The 19,208-nt window shown below is 39.2% G+C and overlaps 1 protein-coding gene across 4 annotated transcripts in view; it reads left to right on the forward strand.

The window, feature by feature from the left end:
- KATNAL1 (katanin catalytic subunit A1 like 1) overlaps positions 1 to 19,208 on the forward strand; it is a 120,133-nt gene that overhangs the window by 87,349 nt on the left and 13,576 nt on the right. For all 4 annotated transcript variants that reach the window (XM_090273741.1, XM_090273742.1, XM_090273740.1 and 1 more), the window contains one exon: positions 6,413 to 6,547. In XM_090273741.1, coding sequence (XP_090129867.1) covers positions 6,413 to 6,547 — 135 coding nt within the window. The remainder of the gene's footprint in view (positions 1 to 6,412; positions 6,548 to 19,208) is intronic.

Here is a 19,208-nt window from a genome sequence, read left to right on the forward strand (position 1 = left end):
ACCACGTGTTAGGACAGAATAAAAAGTAAGTCTCAATGAATTTTCTCTGACTGCAGTGGTTTGAAAGTAGGTATCAATTACCAGAAAAATAACTGAAAACAAATAAACACATAAAGGTTAAAAAACATGTTGCTAAATAACGAGTGGCTTAACAATGAGATCAAGGAAGAAATCAGAAGACACCTTGAGACAAATGAAAATGAGAACACAATTTCAAATCCATGAAATGTAGTGAAAGCAGGCCTAAGACAGAAACTCATTTCATTGCATTAGAGACCTACCTCGACACAAGAAAAATCTCTATAATAAACAATAAAACCTTACATCTAGGGGAACTAGAAAAAGAACAACAAAGAGTCCAAAGCAAGTAGAAGGAAAGAAATAATAAATATTAGAGCAGAAATAAACTAAGGAGTTTAAAAGAATACAAAAGATTGGTGAATTCAAGAGTTGTTCTTTGAAAAGATAAATAAGATTGATACACCTTTAAACAGACTCATCAAGAAAAAAGAGAGAGAACCCAAATAAATAAAATCAGAAATGAAACAGAAGTAACAACCAACCTCAGAAGTACAAAGAACTATAATAAAATGTTACAAACAACTATGCTAACTAATTGGACAATATGGAAGAAATGGATAAACTCCTAGAAACATAAAATCTTCCAAGACTGAATCAAGAAGAAATAGAAAATATGAACAGACCAATTACAACCAATGGAATCGAAGCGGTAATTAAACCCCCAAAAAATTCCCAAACAAAAAGTCCTGGGATAAATGGCTTCAGAAATGACTTTTACCAAGCATTCCAAAAAGAACTAACACCTGCCCTTCTCAAAATATTTTAAAAGATTCAAGATGAAGGAAGACTTTCAACCTCATTTGACAAGGCCAGCATTACCCTAATTCCAAAACCAGATAAAGACTCTACAAAGAAAAGTATAGACTAATATTCCTGATGAAAAAATGCAAAATATTAGCAAACTGAATTCCATACATTTAAAAGATTATACACCATGATCAAGTAGGATTTATTGGTGGGATGCAAGGTTAGTATAGTATTTGCAAACCAATTAACATGGTACACCACATAAACAAAGGATAAAAACCCTATGGTCCTATCAATAGACACAGAAAAGCATTGAACAAAATCCAGCACCCATTTCTGATAAAACTTTTCAGCAAATACTGGGAATATATGAGGGAATAAAGGGAATAAACCTTAACATAATAAAGTCCATAAATAATAAACCGACAGCTAACATACTGAATGGGGAAAAATGTGTTTTCCTTAAGATCAAAAACAAGACAGGGATGTTCACTTTTACCACTCTTACTCAAAATAGTTCTTTTTAAAGTATTTTATTTATTATGCTGTTACAGTTGTCCCAATTTTTCCTGTTGCCCACGTTTGCCCAGTACCCTCCTTCCCCCCAGCAATCCTCACCTCTTAGTTCATGTCCATGGGTCAAGCATATAAGTTCTTTGGCTTCACCCTTTCCTAAATTATTCTTAACATCCCCCTGTCTATTTTCTTTCTACCAATTATGCTTCTTGATCACTTTACCATTTCCCCTCTTCTCTTCCTTCTCCCTCCCTGCTGATAACCCTCCAAAATGATCCCCGTAGCTATGATTCTGTTCCTATTCTGGTTGCTTGCTTAGTTTGTTTTTGTATTTGCTTTTATTTTTTAGATTCAGTTGTTGATAGTTGTGTTTGTTGTCATTTTAATGTTCATAGTTTCGATCTTCTTTTTCTTAACTAAGTCCCTTTAATATTTCATGTGATAATGGCTTGGTGATGATGAATTCCTTTAGCTTTACCTTGTCTGGGAAGCACTATATCTGCCCTTCCATTCCAAATAATAGCTTTGCTGGATAGAGTAATCTTGGTTGTAGATTCTTGCTTTTCATCACTTGGAAAATTTCTTGCCAGTCCCTTCTTGCCTGCAAAGTTTCTTTTGAGAAGTCAGCTGAAAGGCTTATGGGAATTCCTTTGTAGGTAACTCTGTTCTTCTCTTGCTACTTTTAAGATTCTCTCTTTATCTTGAACCTTTCGGATTTTAATTATGATGTGTCTTGGTGTGGTCCAACTTGTTTGGGACTCTGTGCTTCCGGAACTTCTTTATCTATTTCCTTCACCACATTAGGGAAGTTTTCTTTCATTATTTTTTCAAATAAGTTTTCAATTTCTTGCTCTTCCTCTTCTCCTGGCACCCCTATAATTCAGCTGTTGGTGTGTTTAAAGTTTTCAGAGAGGTTCCTAAGCCTCTCCTCGTTTTTTACAATTCTTGTTTCTTATCTCTGTTCTGGGTGAATGTTTAATTCTTCCTTTTGTTCCTAATTTTGACTTGAATCCTGGCTTCCTTCCTTTCACTGTCATTTCCTGTATATTTTCCTTTATTTCACTTTGTATAAACTTCACTTCTTCCTTTATTTTGTGGCTATATTCAGTCATTTCAGCATCCTGATCATCTGTGTTCTGAACTCTGTATCTGATAGATTCCTTTTCTCCATTTCATTTAGTTCTTTTTCTGGGGTTTTGTTCTGTTCTTTTATTTGGGCCATACTTCTTTGCCTCCTCAATTTGGCAGCCTCCCTGTGTTTGTTTCTGTGGATTGGGTAGAGCTACTTTGGCTCTTTGTTTTACTAGTATGGCTTAGTGTTTGGTGTCCTGTAGGGTCCAGTGGCACAGCCTCCCTTATCACCCAAGCTGGGTAATTTCTGTGGGCTGAGTACACCCTCCTCTTGTAGTTGAGTTTTGGTTGCTGTTGGCATATCAATGGGAGGGATTTACCCAGGCCAGTCAGCTTGAAGGACTGGCTTGACCACTGACCATCAACCTTCACCCTCTGTGGATGATCCACTATGCAGGGCTAGGGTGGTGGTGCTCCAGTGTGGTCTGTAGCTGTCCACTGGGTGCATTGGCCCTGGGATTTCCCAGGTGTTGCAGGCCAAGGTCAGCCCCCACCTGTGTTTTGCCCAGGGCACCCTGCCTGAGCTATAAAGCAATCTGAGATGGTTGCTACTTTGGCTGGGCTTGGAGATTTCCAGTTGAAGGCAAGCTGTGAATCTAAGCTGGCATCTGGTAGTGCCAGACCTGGACTCCACTGAGCCCAGCTGTTGCTTGTTTGCTAGGATTTAGGAAGTTGTGAAGCTTGAGTCAAGACAAGCCATTCATATGGAAAAGCAGCCGAGTGGGCCGGTAAGATGAGTGGGGTGTTTGCCAGGTTGATGGAGTCTCAGATATGGCACCAGTTTGCAAACTTTGTGGGGGAAGGGTTTAGAAAAGGGACAATGGCCTCTGCTCACCTTGATACCAGCACTTCTGTTTCTCCCTGTATACCACTGGTGCCTTTTAGGCTCCTACCCTGGTGCTGGAGCTCAGAGGGAGTGAGTCCTAGTAGGTGAGTCCATGTGTGGGTTATTTAAAAGGAACTGCTTGGGCCTCCTGCAGTTTATTCCATTGACTTAATTCCTGCTGGTTTTTGCAGCCAGAAGTTGTGGAGACTTATCTTCCCAGCACTGGAACCCTGAGCTGGATGGCCTGGTGTGGGGCTGGGACTCCTTGCTCCTGAGATATCCCTCCCAAATTTTTATTCACCACATGTGGGTGAGAGGCCAACCAGTTCCACATCTGTGCCCTTCCTACCCATCTCAATGGGTGTTGTTTCTTTTAATTCCGTAGTTATCACACTTCCATTCACCTTGATTTCTGATAGTTCTAACTGATGGTTGTTCTATATTTTAGTTGTAATTTTGATGTGGTTGTGCAAAGAAACGAGTCATATCTGCCTATGTCACCATCTTAACCAGATCCTCAACAGTTCTGTAAGTTCTAGCCACAGCAATGAGATAAGAAGAAATAAAATGTGTCAAAATTGGATAGGAAGAAGTAGAATTGTCATTATTTGCAGATGACATGATACTACATACAGACAACCCTAAAGTTTTCACCTAAAAACTACTAGAAGTGATAAATGAATTCAGTAATCTGGCAGGATGCAAAACAAGTATTCAGAAATTGGTTGCATTTTTAAACACTGATATCATAAAGGGAAACCAAGAAAAAAAATCTCACTTGCAATTGCATTAAAAAAACCCAAAAACCTAGGAATAAATTTAACCAAGTAGATAAAAGACCCATAGGTGGAAAAGTATTAGACATTGAAGAAAGATATTAAAGAAAAAACAAATAAATGGAGGCATGTACTGTGCTCATGGGTTGGAAGAATTAACATCATTAAAATCTCCATACTACCCCAAAGAATCTATAGATTTTATGCAATTCCTATCAAAATAGCAATGGCGTTTTTCACAGAATTAGAACAAATAATCCAAAACTTTATATGGAATTACAAAAGATTTTTAATAGACACAGCAATCTTAAGAGAGAAGAACAGTTGGAGGTATCATGCTACCTGTTACCAAACTATACTACAAGACTGTAGTAACCAAAACAGCATGGCACTGTCATAAAAACTGACACATAGACCAATGGAACAGAATAGAGAGCCCAATAATAAGTATATATGTTCAGTTATATATGATAAAAGAGGCAAGAATATACAATGAAATAAAGACAGTCTATTCAATAAGTGGTGTTGGGAAAATAGGATAGATACATGAGAAAATGAAATGACCACTTTCTTACACCATATACAAGGAAAAACTCAAAATGGATTAGAGACTTAAATGTAAGATTGAAAATCATTAAATTTTTAGAAAAAAACATGCAGTAGATTGATATTTCTCATAGAAATATCTCATTTTTTCTATATATATCTTTTTGGGCAAGGGAAACAAAAAATAAAATAAAATGTTTTTGTACAGCAAAAGAAACCATCAACAAAATGAATGGGAAAAGATATTTACTAATAATACATCTGATAAGAGGTTAGTATCCAAAATTTATAAGGAACTCATACACTAAAATTTATAAGGAACGCAACACTAAAAAACTCAAACAATCCAATTAAAAACTGGGCAAAGGACCTGAATAGACTCTTCTCCAAAGAGGCCAATAGACATATGCAAAGATGCTCAATGTCACTAATCACCAGAGAAATGCTCCTCACACCTGTCAGAATAGCTATCATTAATAAGTAAACAAACAACAAATGTAGATGAGGATGTGGAGAAAAGGAAACCTTCATGCATTGCTGATGGGAATGCAGACTGGTATGGCCACTATGGAAAAGAGTATGGAGTCTCTTCTAAAAATTAAAAATGGAACTGCCTTATGACCCAGCAATTCCACTTCTGGATATACACAGAAACCCCAAACAGTAATTCAGAAAGATATATACACCCTTATATTCATTGCAGCATTATTTATAATAATCAAGATATGGAAGCATTCCAAGTGCTCATCAGTAGACAAGTGGATAAAAAAGTGGTAGTACATATACACAATGGAATATTACTCAGTCATAAAGAAAAATGAAATTTCAACCATTTGCAACAACATGGTAAGTGAAGTCAGATAGAGAAAGACAAATTTCATACGATTTTATTTGTTTTGTGGAAGTTAAAGAGCAAAATAAATGAATAAGCAAAATAGGAACAAACGCATAGGTACAAAGTATAGATGGTTGCCAGACAGGAGTGAGTGAGGGTGGTACTGGGTGAAAAAAGTGAAGAGATTAAGAACTATGAATTGATAGTCACAAAACAGTCCAGGATATGTGAAGTGTAGTATAGGAAATATAGTCAGTGTATTGTATTAACTATGTACAATGCCAGGTGGGTACCTGAAATATTGGGGAATCACTTTGTAAAGTATATGACTGTCTAACCACTATGATGCACACCTGAAACTAATACAAAATAATATTGAATGTAAACTATAATTGAAAAACTAAGAAACTTATTTTAAGGAAAATTAAAATGTGTGAGGAACTCTTGAAATAAGAGAAAAAAAATGTAGAAATAAAACAGAAGAATCTTTTATACATTTTTAGAGGAATATACATCATTTTTTTACAGAAAAAAATATTTTCCTTAATTGGATTAGAATCTTGTAATAGATTATGTGAATTCTACCACTTAAAAAAAAAATCCTCACCCAAAGATATATTTTTTAAATTAATTGTTTTTAGAGAGAAGAAGGTGGGGCAGGGGGGAGGCAGTTAGAGAAACATTGATTTGTTGTCTCACATTCGTGCATTAATCTGGGACTGAACCTGCACCTTTTCGTGTATGGGACAATGTGCCAACCTACTGAGCCACACAGCCAGGGCTTCTGCCTCCTTTTTAAATAGTTATTTGTTGATGTGCCTGGTTCTGCCACCATTCAGAGGTCAGAAAGACTGTGTTATTTTTATCATTAGCCTGTCACTGAGTGTGCGATTGATGCTTAGAAATGTTGGTTGAATAAAAGAATAATGGGCTTTTTCCACTTACTGTGTATAGGAGTTGGAGGAGCTTTAGAGAATGATGATCCTTCCAAAATGGTTATGGTATTGGCAGCGACTAATTTCCCATGGGATATTGATGAAGCCTTGCGAAGGAGATTAGAAAAAAGGATTTATATACCTCTCCCAACAGGTATGATGCATTCCTTTTACAATATTTCAAAAACTTTTTTGCTTCTTGTTCCTCTTTTCCCCTCTTAACTATTTATTCCATTAACATTCTGCTTAAAGAAGTTTATAGCATCACAAAACCTATTGGTAGTAGATGAAAGAACAGAGGCCATGCTCCTCTGTTTAAGTTCCTTCCATTCACAGCAGCTCTCACATTAAGAGCAGTGTTCATGTTAACAGGGTAGGACATCTAAGTTTTTAATTTTAATTTTGAAGAGTTTATTAAACCCTAAATGTTTAAAAGTAAAGTTTTCTTGAAATCTTTTTCAAAATATGCTGCTTTGAAAAATATTTTATCTTATGAATGAATATTTAAATTTTCATAAGTGAATTTTTTTTGTTTACATTGAGACATACAGCAAAATGTACAAATCTTTAGTGTATAATTTAATGAGTTTGGACAAATGAGTACTCCTGTTTAATTATTATCCTATTCAAGATGTAGGACATTTCTATTACCCCAGAAAGTTTTTCTGTGTCTTCTACTAATTGATATAAAGCTCCCTTTAATTTCCTGATTTTTATCACCATAGATTAGTTTTACCTATTATTAAACTCCATGTAAATGGAACCATAACATATGTACTTGTGTTTGTGGTTACTTTCACTCAACGTAAGGTTTTTGAGATTTATCCGTATGGTTACATGTATCAGTAGTTTAGCCATGATATCATTATACTACAGTTTGTTCATTCTCTTTTTGATGGATATTTGAGTTATTCTTAGATTTTGGCTATTATGAATGAAGCTATAAACATTCTTGCATAAATCTTTTTATTTATGAATGTTTTCAGTTCTTTTGGGGAATGTAGATAACATAGAATAGGTGGATCATAGTGTAGGTATATATTTAACTTTATAACACCCAAATTGTTTTCCTAAGTGTTTGTGCCATTTTATACTTTCATCATCAATAAAGGAGATTCTAGTACTTACACATCCTTGTCAACATTTGGTATAGCTGGTATTTTAATTTTAGTTGTTTTAGTTAAGTGTGAAATGCCACCTTATTATGGTTTTGATTTGCATTTCTCTGGTGACTTATGATGTAGAGCACCTTTCCACATGCCTGTCAGTCATTGTCATATCCTTAGCGTAGCATCTTTTCATGTCTTTCGTTCAGTTTTTAATTGGTTTATTTGTCGTTTTATTAATGTTGTGTAGCTTTTTATCATAGACATGCATTATTAATATTTCCTTCCAGATTGTGGTTTCTCTTTCAATTTTCCTTTTTTTTTTAAATTTTTTTATTATTGATTATGCTGTTACAGTTGTCCCAATTTCTTTCCTGCTTGTTTCCCCCCACCCTCCAGTTGTCCCCCCCATTAGTCCATGCCCATTGGTTGTGCGTATAGTTCTTCTCAACATCTTCTTCTCTACTCCACTCCCCCCTACTATCTTCTTAATTTCTGCATCATCTCCCTCCCTTTTCCCCTTTACCCCTCCCTGCTGACCTCCTCCCAGTATGTTCCCCGTACCTATAATTCTTTTCCCACTCTCGTTGCCTACTTAGTTTGCCTTTGTTTCTATTCCCTAGCTTCTGCTGTTGGTTCTTGTGATGCACTTTTCATTTTAATGTTCATAGTTTTGATCCTCTTTCTTCTAAACAAGTCCCTTTAACATCTCGTATAACAGTGGTTTGGATCTAACAAACTCCTTCAGTTTTACTTTGCCCTGGAAACACTTTCTCTGCCCTTCTATCCTGGATGACAGCTTCGCTGGATAGAGTAATCGTGGTTGTAGGTTTTTGCTTTTCATTACTTTGAATATTTCTTGCCAGTCCCTTCTTGCCTGTAAAGTCTCCTTTGAGAAATCCACTGATAGTCTAATTGGGACCCCTTTGTACATGATTCTTCTCTTCTCTCTTGCTGCTTTTAAGATTCTCTCTTTATCTTTAATTTTTGACATTTTGATGATAATGTGTCTTGGTGTGGTCCTCCTTGGGTCCAGCCTATCCGGAACTCTCTGTGCTTCCTGGACATGTAGGTTCATTTCCTTCCCCAAGTTAGGGAAGTTCTGTTTCATTATTTTTTCACATAATTTTTCAATTTCTAGTCCTTCTTCTTCACCCTCTGGCAATCTGATAATTCGAATGTTCAGTTGCTTATAGCTGTCCCAGAGGTTTCTGAGCCTCTCATTGTATTTCTCACTTTCTGTTTCCTCCTTCTGCACTGGTTTACTGTTTGTTCCCTCCCTATGTTCTGATTTGTTGATTTGATCCATGGCTTCCCCTTCCTCACCACTTGTCTTGTATGTATTTTTGTTCATTTCAGCAGGACTAGCCTTCATTTCTTCCTTGTCTTGATTTGGCCCCGCTGTTAGGTCTGTAAGCTGCCTTATGACTATAGCTCTGAACTGAACCTTGGAAAGATTCTATTTGTTCATGGGTCAAGGCTTTTATTTATTTTTTGTTAACCATGTGATTGGTATTTCAATCATTAATTCTACCATTCTGACCGTTTTGTTTATCTTTCGTTCTTGGGCGGGGCACTGTCACACCTCCTACGCTATACTGGGCAGAGCCTGGTGTGCTAGTCCCAACCTGGTGACCTTTCTCACCACCCTGTGGCGCTTTGCATGGGGGCGGGGGTCCAAGGTGGATTCCTGCTGTCACTCTCTGCTGAGGAACAGGGCCACCTCCCAATGGGCTTTGCCTTCCTGGGTGTTGGAATCGTGAGCCGACGGATTTGGTCTGCAGCCGGGGCCGGCTCCTAGGCGCTTCTCTCCTTCCCGCAAACACAGGCGTCTGCTTACCGGGTCCCGCTGTTCGCTGCTGTGGCTGCCGCCTCCAGCACAGTTCCATCTTTCTCAGCCGTGGTTTCGCACGTCCTACCGGTCCAGACAGGCACCACTTGTTTATTACTTCATACATTGGACTTCCATGTAGCTTTGTTTTCAGGAACTTATTATTATTTTTAGTTTTACATTAGCTGTAATCCTTCTTAGTTGTAGAGGGAGACAGAGCATGTTGGTCTATGCCTCCATCTTGGCCGGAAGTCTCAATTTTCTTATGGTGTCTTTTGATAAGCAGAAGTTTTAATTTTGGTGCACAATTTAAAAACTTTTTGTCAAGTTTTTCTTTATGGATAGTGATTTTTTTGTCTTAAGAAAGTCTTTGCTTACCCCAAGAAGGCAAAGGTTGCATTTCTCCTTCATGATGTTTGGGGTTACAAGTGGGAAGGTTCAGCCACTGAGGGTGACCCCACGTGCCTGGTGGTTGAGGCCTGGGGCCTACCTAGGCTGGGGCATGTTCATGTTACCTGTGTTCATTCCATGTGGCTTCAGGATAGTTGGATTTCATACACGGTAGCTCAGGACTCTAGGTGTGATTATTCCCCTGGGAAAAGGAGCAAGGTGCATTATTATAACCTAGCCTTCCTCTAGGTTGAAGCATTTACATGCCCAGCCATTTTCAGGAGGAGGGAAATTAGACTGCCTTTCAGTGGGAGAGTGGCAAGGCCCATTGTAGGAGCGTGTGTGGGATAATAGACTCTTGCAGTCATCTTGGTAAATACAATTTTCCATGGTCAACACAAGGCAAGAAGTCAAGTAAGCAGACTGGTGGAGCTTGGCCTTACACTAAGTCTATTCTTATTTCTTGCATCTAAATATGGCAGTATCCACCTGGTCAGTGTAATGGACTCCTTTCTCCAGCCCCCTTCATTTAATTCTTTTTTTTTTTAAGTATATTTTATTGATTATGTTGTTACAGTAGTCCTAATTTTTTTCCCTTTGCTCCCCTCCAACCAGTACCCCTCTTTCCTCCAGCAATCCCAGCCCCCCTTAGTTCATGTCCATGGGTCATGCATATAAGTTTTTTGGCTTCACCCTTTCCTACGCTGTTCTTAACTTTCCCCTGTCTATTTTGCACAGACCAATTATGCATCTTAATCCCTGCACCATTTTCCCATTTCTCCCCCTTCCTCCTCCCAGCTGATACCCTCCAGATGATCCCTATACCTATGATTCTGTTCCTGTTCTAGTTTGCTTAGTTGGAGTCTGTTTTTATTTTTTAGATTCAGTTGTTGATAGTTGTGTTTGTTGCCATTTTAATGTTCATAATTTCGATCTTCTTTCTCTTAAGTCCCTTTAACATTTCATATAATAAGGGCTTGGTGATGATGAAGTCCTTTAGCTTTACCTTGTCTGGGAAGCACTTTATCTGCCCTTCCATTCTAAATGATAGCTTTGCTGGATAGAGTAATCTTGGTTGTAGGTCCTTGCTTTTCATCATTTTGAATACTCCTTGCCAGCCCCATCTTGCCTGAAAAGTTTCTTTTGAGAAATCAGCTGATAGTCCTATAGATACCCCTTTGCTTTCCTCTTCCTGATTTTAAGATTCTCTCTTTATCTTTAACCTTCAGCATTTTAATGATAATGTGTCTTGATGTGGTCCTTTTTGGGTCTAACTTGTTTGGGACTCTCTTTGCTTCCTGGACTTGTATGTCTATTTTCTTTGCCAAATTTGGGAAGTTTTCCTCTATTATTTTTTCACATAAGCTTTCAATTTCTTGCTCTTCTCCTTCTGGCACTCCTATGATTTGGATGTTGGCACATTTAAAGTTCTCCCAGAGGTTTCTAAGTCTCCTCATTTTCTTCAGTTCTTGTTTCCTCATTCTGTACTGGTTGACTATTGTTTTCTTCCTTATGTTCCAAATTATTGATTTGAACCCTGGTTTCCTTCCCTTCACCATTGGTTTTGTGTGGATTTTCCTTTGTTTCATTTAGCATTGCCTTCACTTCTTTGTTCGTTTGCCATACTTAAGAATATCTCTCAAGCCTGGGAGCATCTTTATCACCAGTGTTTTGAACTCTATGGCTGTTAGGTTGGCTATCTCGTCGTCACTTAGTTCTCCCACTGGAACCTTGATCTGTTTTCTCTTTTGGGCCATACTTCTCTGTCTCCTCATCTTGACAGGCTTCTGTGTTTGTTTTTCTCTGTGCCTTAGGTAAAGCTGTTGCACCTGTTATGTTGTAAGGGGCAGAGCCTTAGGTATTTGTCAGTACAGGTGACCTGTTTCACCACATTGTGGCGCTGTGTGTAGGGGAGGGGTCTGAGAGGGAACAATGCTACTTGCTCAGCACTCGCCCCTTTTCCAGGCACTTCTCCCACTTCCATGTGGGACTGGTGCCTTTCTAGCTATTGCCCTCCCAGATTGGGTTGGTCAGCGGACATTCTAGGACCATGGGGTCCTTTAAACAAGTGGACTCTATTGAGAGACCTGTAGTGTCTTCCTCCACCCCAGCCCCTCTGGCATAGTCAGAAGCAATGAGGCTTTATTTTCCCTGGCCCTGGATCCATAAGCTGTTCAGACTGGTCTGCTTCTGGGAGCGCTCCCCAGGTGTCCCTCCTGACTTTTTAAAACTTGTGACTATGCTTTCTGCCAGCCTGCTACTGCTGCCGCTCCTGCCACCACCTGTCTGCCCTGGCTCCGCCCCGCCTACCTGTCTGGATGAGTATTTCGTCTTTATATCTTTGTTTGTTGGACTTTTATGCAGCTTGATTTTCTGGAACTTCTGGTTGTCTCTAGTTTTGAGGTAGTTGTATTCCTTCTTAGTTGTGGAGGAAGACGCAGTGTGTCTGTCTCAGCCTCCATCTTGGCCGGAAGTCTCCATTTTATTTTGTTTTGCTTTTAGACTAACCTCTATAACCACCAAGGCCTCATCAAGTCTCGTAGACTCTGAGTAACTTTCATTTCCTATCACATCAAGATCAGAGATTTTACGTTTGTTTTGTTTTTCCTGCAAGTTCACACCTTCTCTCTCCTGCTTGTGTTACTTGCCTTTCGTAGTGCTCTGCTGTACTTTTCTACTGACCTTTTTTCACTCTGGTATATATGTGCTTTTTTCTACTTCCACGTCATTGTTTATGAGGATCCCAATCTCTAGACTGTTTTTTTTCTTCCCTTCCATTTAAATTTTATTATTTTTCAAAGTCAACATTAAAACTTTTAATTCCGAGGTCTTCTTTGCCCTTGCCTATCTCCCTGTGTGGATTTTGGGTCCTTGGGTGTTTCATCCATGTTCATTGTCTCCCAGATGTTCCTTCATAGAAAGGATCTGGGTTTTCTCAGTCTCCCCTCTACTCCTGTTTGTTGACTGAATAATGGTAGTGGTGATCAGATGTTTGCTGAGTGCTGACTGTGGGCCAGGCTTTCAATATATTAGCCCATTTTACTCTCATAGCAGTCTTATGGGGTAGATTCTGTTCTTGTCTTTATTTTAGTATGAGGTAGCTGAGGCACTGACAGTTAAGTATCCTGCCAAGGGCAGCAGAACAGGGTGCTGAGCACAGACAATCTGGCCCCAGTGCACTCTCGTTGTCCTCTTTGCTGAACTGCCTAGGGGACATATGGACAACTGTTATCCATGTTTATTTATATCTAGAATGTGTGTTAACTTGACTATGTAGCAGTGGCAGATCTTTATATTATTAACACCATTAACCCCTCATTAAGTCCTTTCACAAGGTTATTACATATCATTAATTCAGTTTTATAGAGCCTATAAATTATACTTAGAATCTTTTAACACATCACTGATACAACCACTACTAAAAGTTAATTTTTCCCAAATCATAGTTATTAGAGAAAAAGAGGACACTTCCATCTAAGCTTCAGACCACCAGGCCCTCACTTACAAACAGGTTTATGCTTCAAAGTTCATTTAACTTGGCTGTGTAGAACTTCCTTTGGAGGAGAATACATTACATTAAACTTGGTATTGGAGTTCTCACGGCAGACCACAGGAAGATATTTGCTTTATAAATACAGTGGCATTCGAACATTGGGACTAAATGAGCAAAGTGATAATAGTTCACTAACTCACCTGCTCCATGTGGGGCCCAATGAAACAAGTTCTTCTGTTAAATTCAAAGTTCCTACTGGGACATCAGGAGCACATCCTCCTTCTGTAGTAGGGGACCCAGGAACTTCCTTTCCCCCCATCTTTCTTCACTCACTTCTGCTGACCATCTGAGTAGAGTTCTTTGGTTCGACACCTGCAGTGTACCATGGTGAACTGCAAGGTGGGCACATTGGCGAGGGATGGCCAAGGGCAGGGAGCTCCTAAGATCAAGGAAGTCTAGAAATTTAAAGGTTTTCTAGTCACACCTCTTCTTTTTGGCAATTCCAGATAATACCTGGTTGCTTCTCTTTCCACTGTGGCTACTCTTTGCTTTGTCTTACTTTGTGTGCACACACTTGCATGTAAGCGTGTGTGTATGTGTGTGTGTGTGAAATATTACTCAGATATAGAAACAGATTAAAATACTCAAGTTAGCCAATATTTAGCAAAGCAAACAACCATATAACCACCTTCTAGGACAAGAAATGGAGCATTGCCAGACTTCAGAATCTTGCCAGTATGTTCCTTCCCTAGAATAACTCCCTTCCTGCCCCCAGCAGTAATAACTGTTATTCCTTTTAGGAAATAATTTATTATTTTTTCTTATAATTTTATCACCTAATAATATGTCCCCAACAAATATTTTTCCCTCCTTTGGAACTTTATATAAATGAAATCACATGAATTGTGTTTATTTGTATCTTGCTTCTTTTACTCAGTATATTTTTCAGATTCATCCATGTTGTGACATATGGATGCAGATTATCTTTTTCCTGTGTGGCATTCTATTGTATTTGTAGTTTTCAGAGGCTACCATAACAGTACCACAGGCTGGGGACTTAAACAACAGATGATTATTTTCTTACAGTTCTTGAGGCTAGAATACAAGGTTGAAGTGCCAATGGGATTGGTTACATTCTGGGGCCTCTTTCCTTGGCTTGTAGATGGCTGTTTTTTCCCATTGTCTTCATGTAGTCTTTTCTTATGTGTCTGTATCCAAGTCTTCTCTTATAAAAACACCAGTCATATTGGATTAGGGCCTACCCATGTGACCTCATTTTACCTTTAATTACCTTTTTAAAGGCCTCATCTCCAAATACAGTCACTTTCTGAGGTGCTGGAGGTTAGGACTTCAACACAGAAATTTGGGGGGAGGGTACAGTTTAGCTAGCCCACAACAACTATTATATGATTATACCAGTTATACATCATATTACCTGATGAGCATTTTGATTGTTTTCAGTTTTATGCTGTTATGAACAATGCAGCTGTGAACGTTCTTATGCTGTATAGTAGTACAGATGCCTAAACTTCTCTAGGCCGGGATGGAGCATTCCATCCTAGGAGGGAAGTGGTAGACTGTATTGCATCGTTGGAGCATCAGGAGGTAATGCAGTCTTTCAGCTTCCACCCCTTCCAGCACTGTTTGAGAATTCTTGTAGTTTCATATTTTTCCAGCACCTGGCATTGGCGACATAAATTTATACCAGTTTCTTGGTATAAATTATTGGGGCTTACTTTTTATTTTTTTTCCTATTTTTTAAATTGTTGTTCTATTACAGTTGTCCCATTTTCCCCCCATTGCTCTACCATGTCCTGCCCAACTCCCCGCCTCTCCCACAGTCAGTCCCCACCCTGTTGTCCATACCCATGAGTCATTTATACTAGTTCCTTGACTAGACCCTTCCCCTTCTTTGTCCCTTGTCCCCTCTTCCCCTTCCCCCCCGGTCACTGTCAGTCTGTTCCTTGTTTCCATGCCTCTGCTTCAATTTTCTCCTTTGTTTGTTTTGTTCATTAGGTTCCTGTATTAGGTGAGATCATACGGTATTCTTTTTTCATCTCCTGGCTTATTCCAGTGAGCATAATGCTTTCTAGTTCCATCCATGTTGTCACAAAAGGAAAGAGTTCCTTCCTTCTTTCTGCTGCATAGTATTCCATGGTGTAAATGTACCACAGTTTTTTGATCCACTCATTTGCTGATGGGCACTTAGGCTGTTTCCAGCATTTGGCTATTATAAACAGTGCTGCTATGAACATAGGGGTACATAGGTCCTTTTGAATTGGTGTTTCAGGATTCTTCAGGTATAGTCCCAACAGTGGAATCACTGGATCAAAAGGCAGTTCCATTTTTAGTTTTTTGAGGAAATTCAATACTGCTTTCCACAGTGGCTGCACCAGTCTGCATTCCCACCAACATTGCACTAGGGTTCCCGTTTCTCCACATCCTTGCCAGCACGTGTTTGTTGATTTGTTGATGATGGCCATTCTGACTGGTGTGAGGTGGTATCTCATTGTGGTTTTTATCTGCATCTCTCTGATGGTTAGTACTGTTGAGCATTCTTTCATATGCCTATTGGCCCTATGTGTGTCCTCCTTGGAGAAGTGTCCATTCGGGTCCTTTGCCCATTTTTTAATTGGATTGTCAGTATTCTTGGTGTTGAGTTGTATGAGTTCTTTATTTGTCCTGGAGATCTAACCTCTGTCCAAGGTGTCATTGACAGATATGTTTTCCATACGGTTGGCTCCCTTTTCATCTTGCTGATGTTTTCTTTTTTTTTTTAAGTATATTTTATTGATTATGTTGTTACAGTAGTTCCAATTTTTTTCCCTTTGCTCCCTTCCACCCAGTACCCACCTTCCCTCCAACAATCCCACCCTCTTTAGTTCATGTGATGGATCGTGCATATAAGTTCTTTGGCTTCACCCTTTCCTATATTATTCTTAACATCACCCTGTCTATTTCATACCAACCAATTATGCTTCTTAGTCCATGAACCATTTCCCCATTTCTCCCCCTCCCCACTCCCAGAAGATAGCCCTCCAAATGATCCCCATACCTATAATTCTGTTCCTATTCTGGTTTGCTTAGTTGGATTGTGTTTTTATTTCTTAGATTCAGTTGTTGATAGTTGTGAGTTTGTTGTTGTCTTAGTGTTCATAGTTTTGATCTTCTGTTTCTTAAGTAAGTCCCTTTGACATTTCATATAATAATGGCTTGGTGATGATGAGCTCCTTTAGCTTCACCTTGCCTGGGAAGCACTTCATCTGCCCTTCCATTCCAAATGATAGCTTTGCTAGATATAGTAATCCTGGTTGCAGGTTGCGTTTCATCACATTGAATACTGCTTACCAGTCTCTTCCGGCCTGCAAAGTGTCCTCTGAGAAATCAGCTGATAGTCCTATAGGCACCCGCCTGTAGGAAACTCTCCACCTCTCTCTTGCTGCCTTCAGGACTCTGTCTTTATCTTTCACCTTTGGCATCTCATTCATGATATGTCCTGGTGTGGTCCCCTCTCAGTCCAGCTCACCTGGGACCTTCCGTGTTTACCGGACCTGTATATCCATCTCCTTCGCAAAATTTGGGAAGGTTTCCTTATTTTTTTCAATTCTTGCTTCCTCGTTCTGCACTGGTTGACTGGTTTTTTCTTTCTTATATTACAAATCATTGATTTGAACCCCGGTTTTCTTCCCCTCACCTTTGGTTTTGTGTGGATTTTCCTTTGTTTCACTTAGCATAGCTTTTACCTCTTATGCATTTGCCATACTCAAGCATATCTGTCAAGTCCATGAGCATTTTTATCACCAGTGTTTCGAATTCTGCATATGTTAGGTTGTCTATCTCCTCCTCCGTTAGGTTGGCTGTCTCCTTGTCACTTAGTTCTCCCACTGGAACCTTGATCCGTTCCCCCTTTTGGGCCAAATTTCTCTGTATCCTCATTCTAACAGGCTCCTGTGTTTGTTTCCCTCTGTGTCTTAGGTAGAGCTGTTCCTCCTGTTACATTGTAAGGGGCAGAGCCTTATGGATTAATCAGTACAGAGCAACCAGTTTCACCACGTTGTGGTGCTATGTGTGGGGGAGGGGTCTGAGAGAGAACAATGCTGCCTGCCCAGCACTCACTCCTTTTCCAGGCACCTCTCCCACTACTGCACCACACTGGCACCCCTCTAGCTGTTGCCCTGGCCGTTGTTCCCAGAGTTGGTGGATCTGCGGATGTTCTAGGACCATGGGGGCCCTTTAAACAAGCGGACTCTGCTGAAAGACCAGCAGTTTCTGCCTCCACCCCAACCCCCACTGGTCTGCACAGTCAGAAGCAATGAGGCTTGATTTTCCCCGGTGCTGGGACCTTGAGCTGTGAGGTCCAGTGAGGAGCTGGGAACACTCCCTAGGTGTCTCTCCTGACTTTTTAAAACATGTGCCTGTGCTTTCTGGGGGCCTGCCAATTCCGCTGCTGCCGCCAGCACCACAGCACATCGTCTCCGCCCCGGCTCCGCCCCTCCTACCTGTGTGGATTAGTATTTCTTCTTTATATCCTTGTTGACTGGATTTTCATGCAGTTTGATTTTCTAGAACTTCTGTTTGTTTCTAGTTTTGATGTAGTTGTATTCCTTCTTAGTTGTGGAGGGAGATGTCTCCATCTTGGCCGGAAGTCTCTGATGTTTTCTTTCACTGAGCAGAAACTTTTTAGTTTGATGTAGTCCCATTTGTTTATTTTTTCCTTTATTTCCCTTGCCTTGGGAGTTATATTGGCAAAAATATTGCTGCGTGGGTTATCTGAAATTTTAATGCCAATATTTTCCTCTAGGACTCTTATGGTGTCATGGCTTACATTTAAGTCTTTGATCCACCTTGAGTTTATGGTGTGTGGTATAAGTCGGCAGTCTAGTTTAATTTTTTTGTATGTCCCTGTCCGGTTCTCTCATCACCATTTGTTGAAGAGGCTATTTTCACTCCACTTATGCTTTTTCCCCCTTTGTCAGATATTAATTGACCATATAGATCTGAGTTTATTCTGAGCGCTCTGTTCTGTTCCATTGATCTATATTTCTGTTCTTATGCCAGTACTAGACTGTTTTGATTACTGGGGCTGTGTAATATAGTTTGATATCCGGTTTTGTGAATCCTCCTACTTTGTTCTTTCCCAAGATTGCTTTAGCTATTCAGGGTCTTTTTTGGTTCCATATACATATTTGAAGTATTTGTTTTAGGTCTGTGAATTATGTCATTAGTGTTTTAATAAGGATTGCATTAAATCTATAAATTGCTGTGGGTAGTATGGACATTTTAATGATGTTGATTCTTCCCATCCATGAACCTGGTATGTGCTTCCATTTATTTGTATCTTCCTTAATTTCTTTCTTCAGTGTTATGTAGTTTTTTGAGTACAGGTCTTTTACCTCCTTGGTTAAGTTTACTCCTAGATTTCTTTATTTTTCTTATTGCTATAGTAAATGGGATTTTTTTTGTAGTTTCTGTTTTTGATATTTCATTGTTGGTGTGCAGAAATGCCTTCAGTTTCTGAGTATTGACTTTATACCCTGCTATTTTTCCAAATTTACTTACTAGGTCAAGTAGTTTTTTAGTGGAGTCTATAGGATTTTCTATGGACACTGTGATGCCATCTGCAAATAAAGAGGAAGTTCTTTTCCAATTTGAATGCCTTTTATTTATTTTTCTTGTCTGATTGCTGTGGCTAGAACTTCCAAAACTATGTTGAATAGAAGTAGAGTGGACATCCTTTTCTTGTTCCTGATCTTAGGGGGAAAGATTGTAGCTTTTTCCCATTGAGTATGATGTTGGTGGAAGATTTATAGTATATGGCCTTTAGTAGGTTGAGGTATATTTCTTCTATTCCCAGTTTGCTGAATGTTTTTCATCATAAATGGGCGTTGTCCTTTATCAAATGCTTTTTCAGCATTTATTGATATAATCATGTGTTTTTTGTCTTTCATTTTGTTCATGTGGTGTATTACATTTATGCATTCCTGGGATGAATCCC

Source organism: Furipterus horrens, unplaced genomic scaffold (genome assembly GCF_987537825.1).
Source record: "Furipterus horrens unplaced genomic scaffold, mFurHor1.1.pri manual_scaffold_4, whole genome shotgun sequence".
Classification (NCBI taxonomy): domain Eukaryota; kingdom Metazoa; phylum Chordata; class Mammalia; order Chiroptera; family Furipteridae; genus Furipterus; species Furipterus horrens.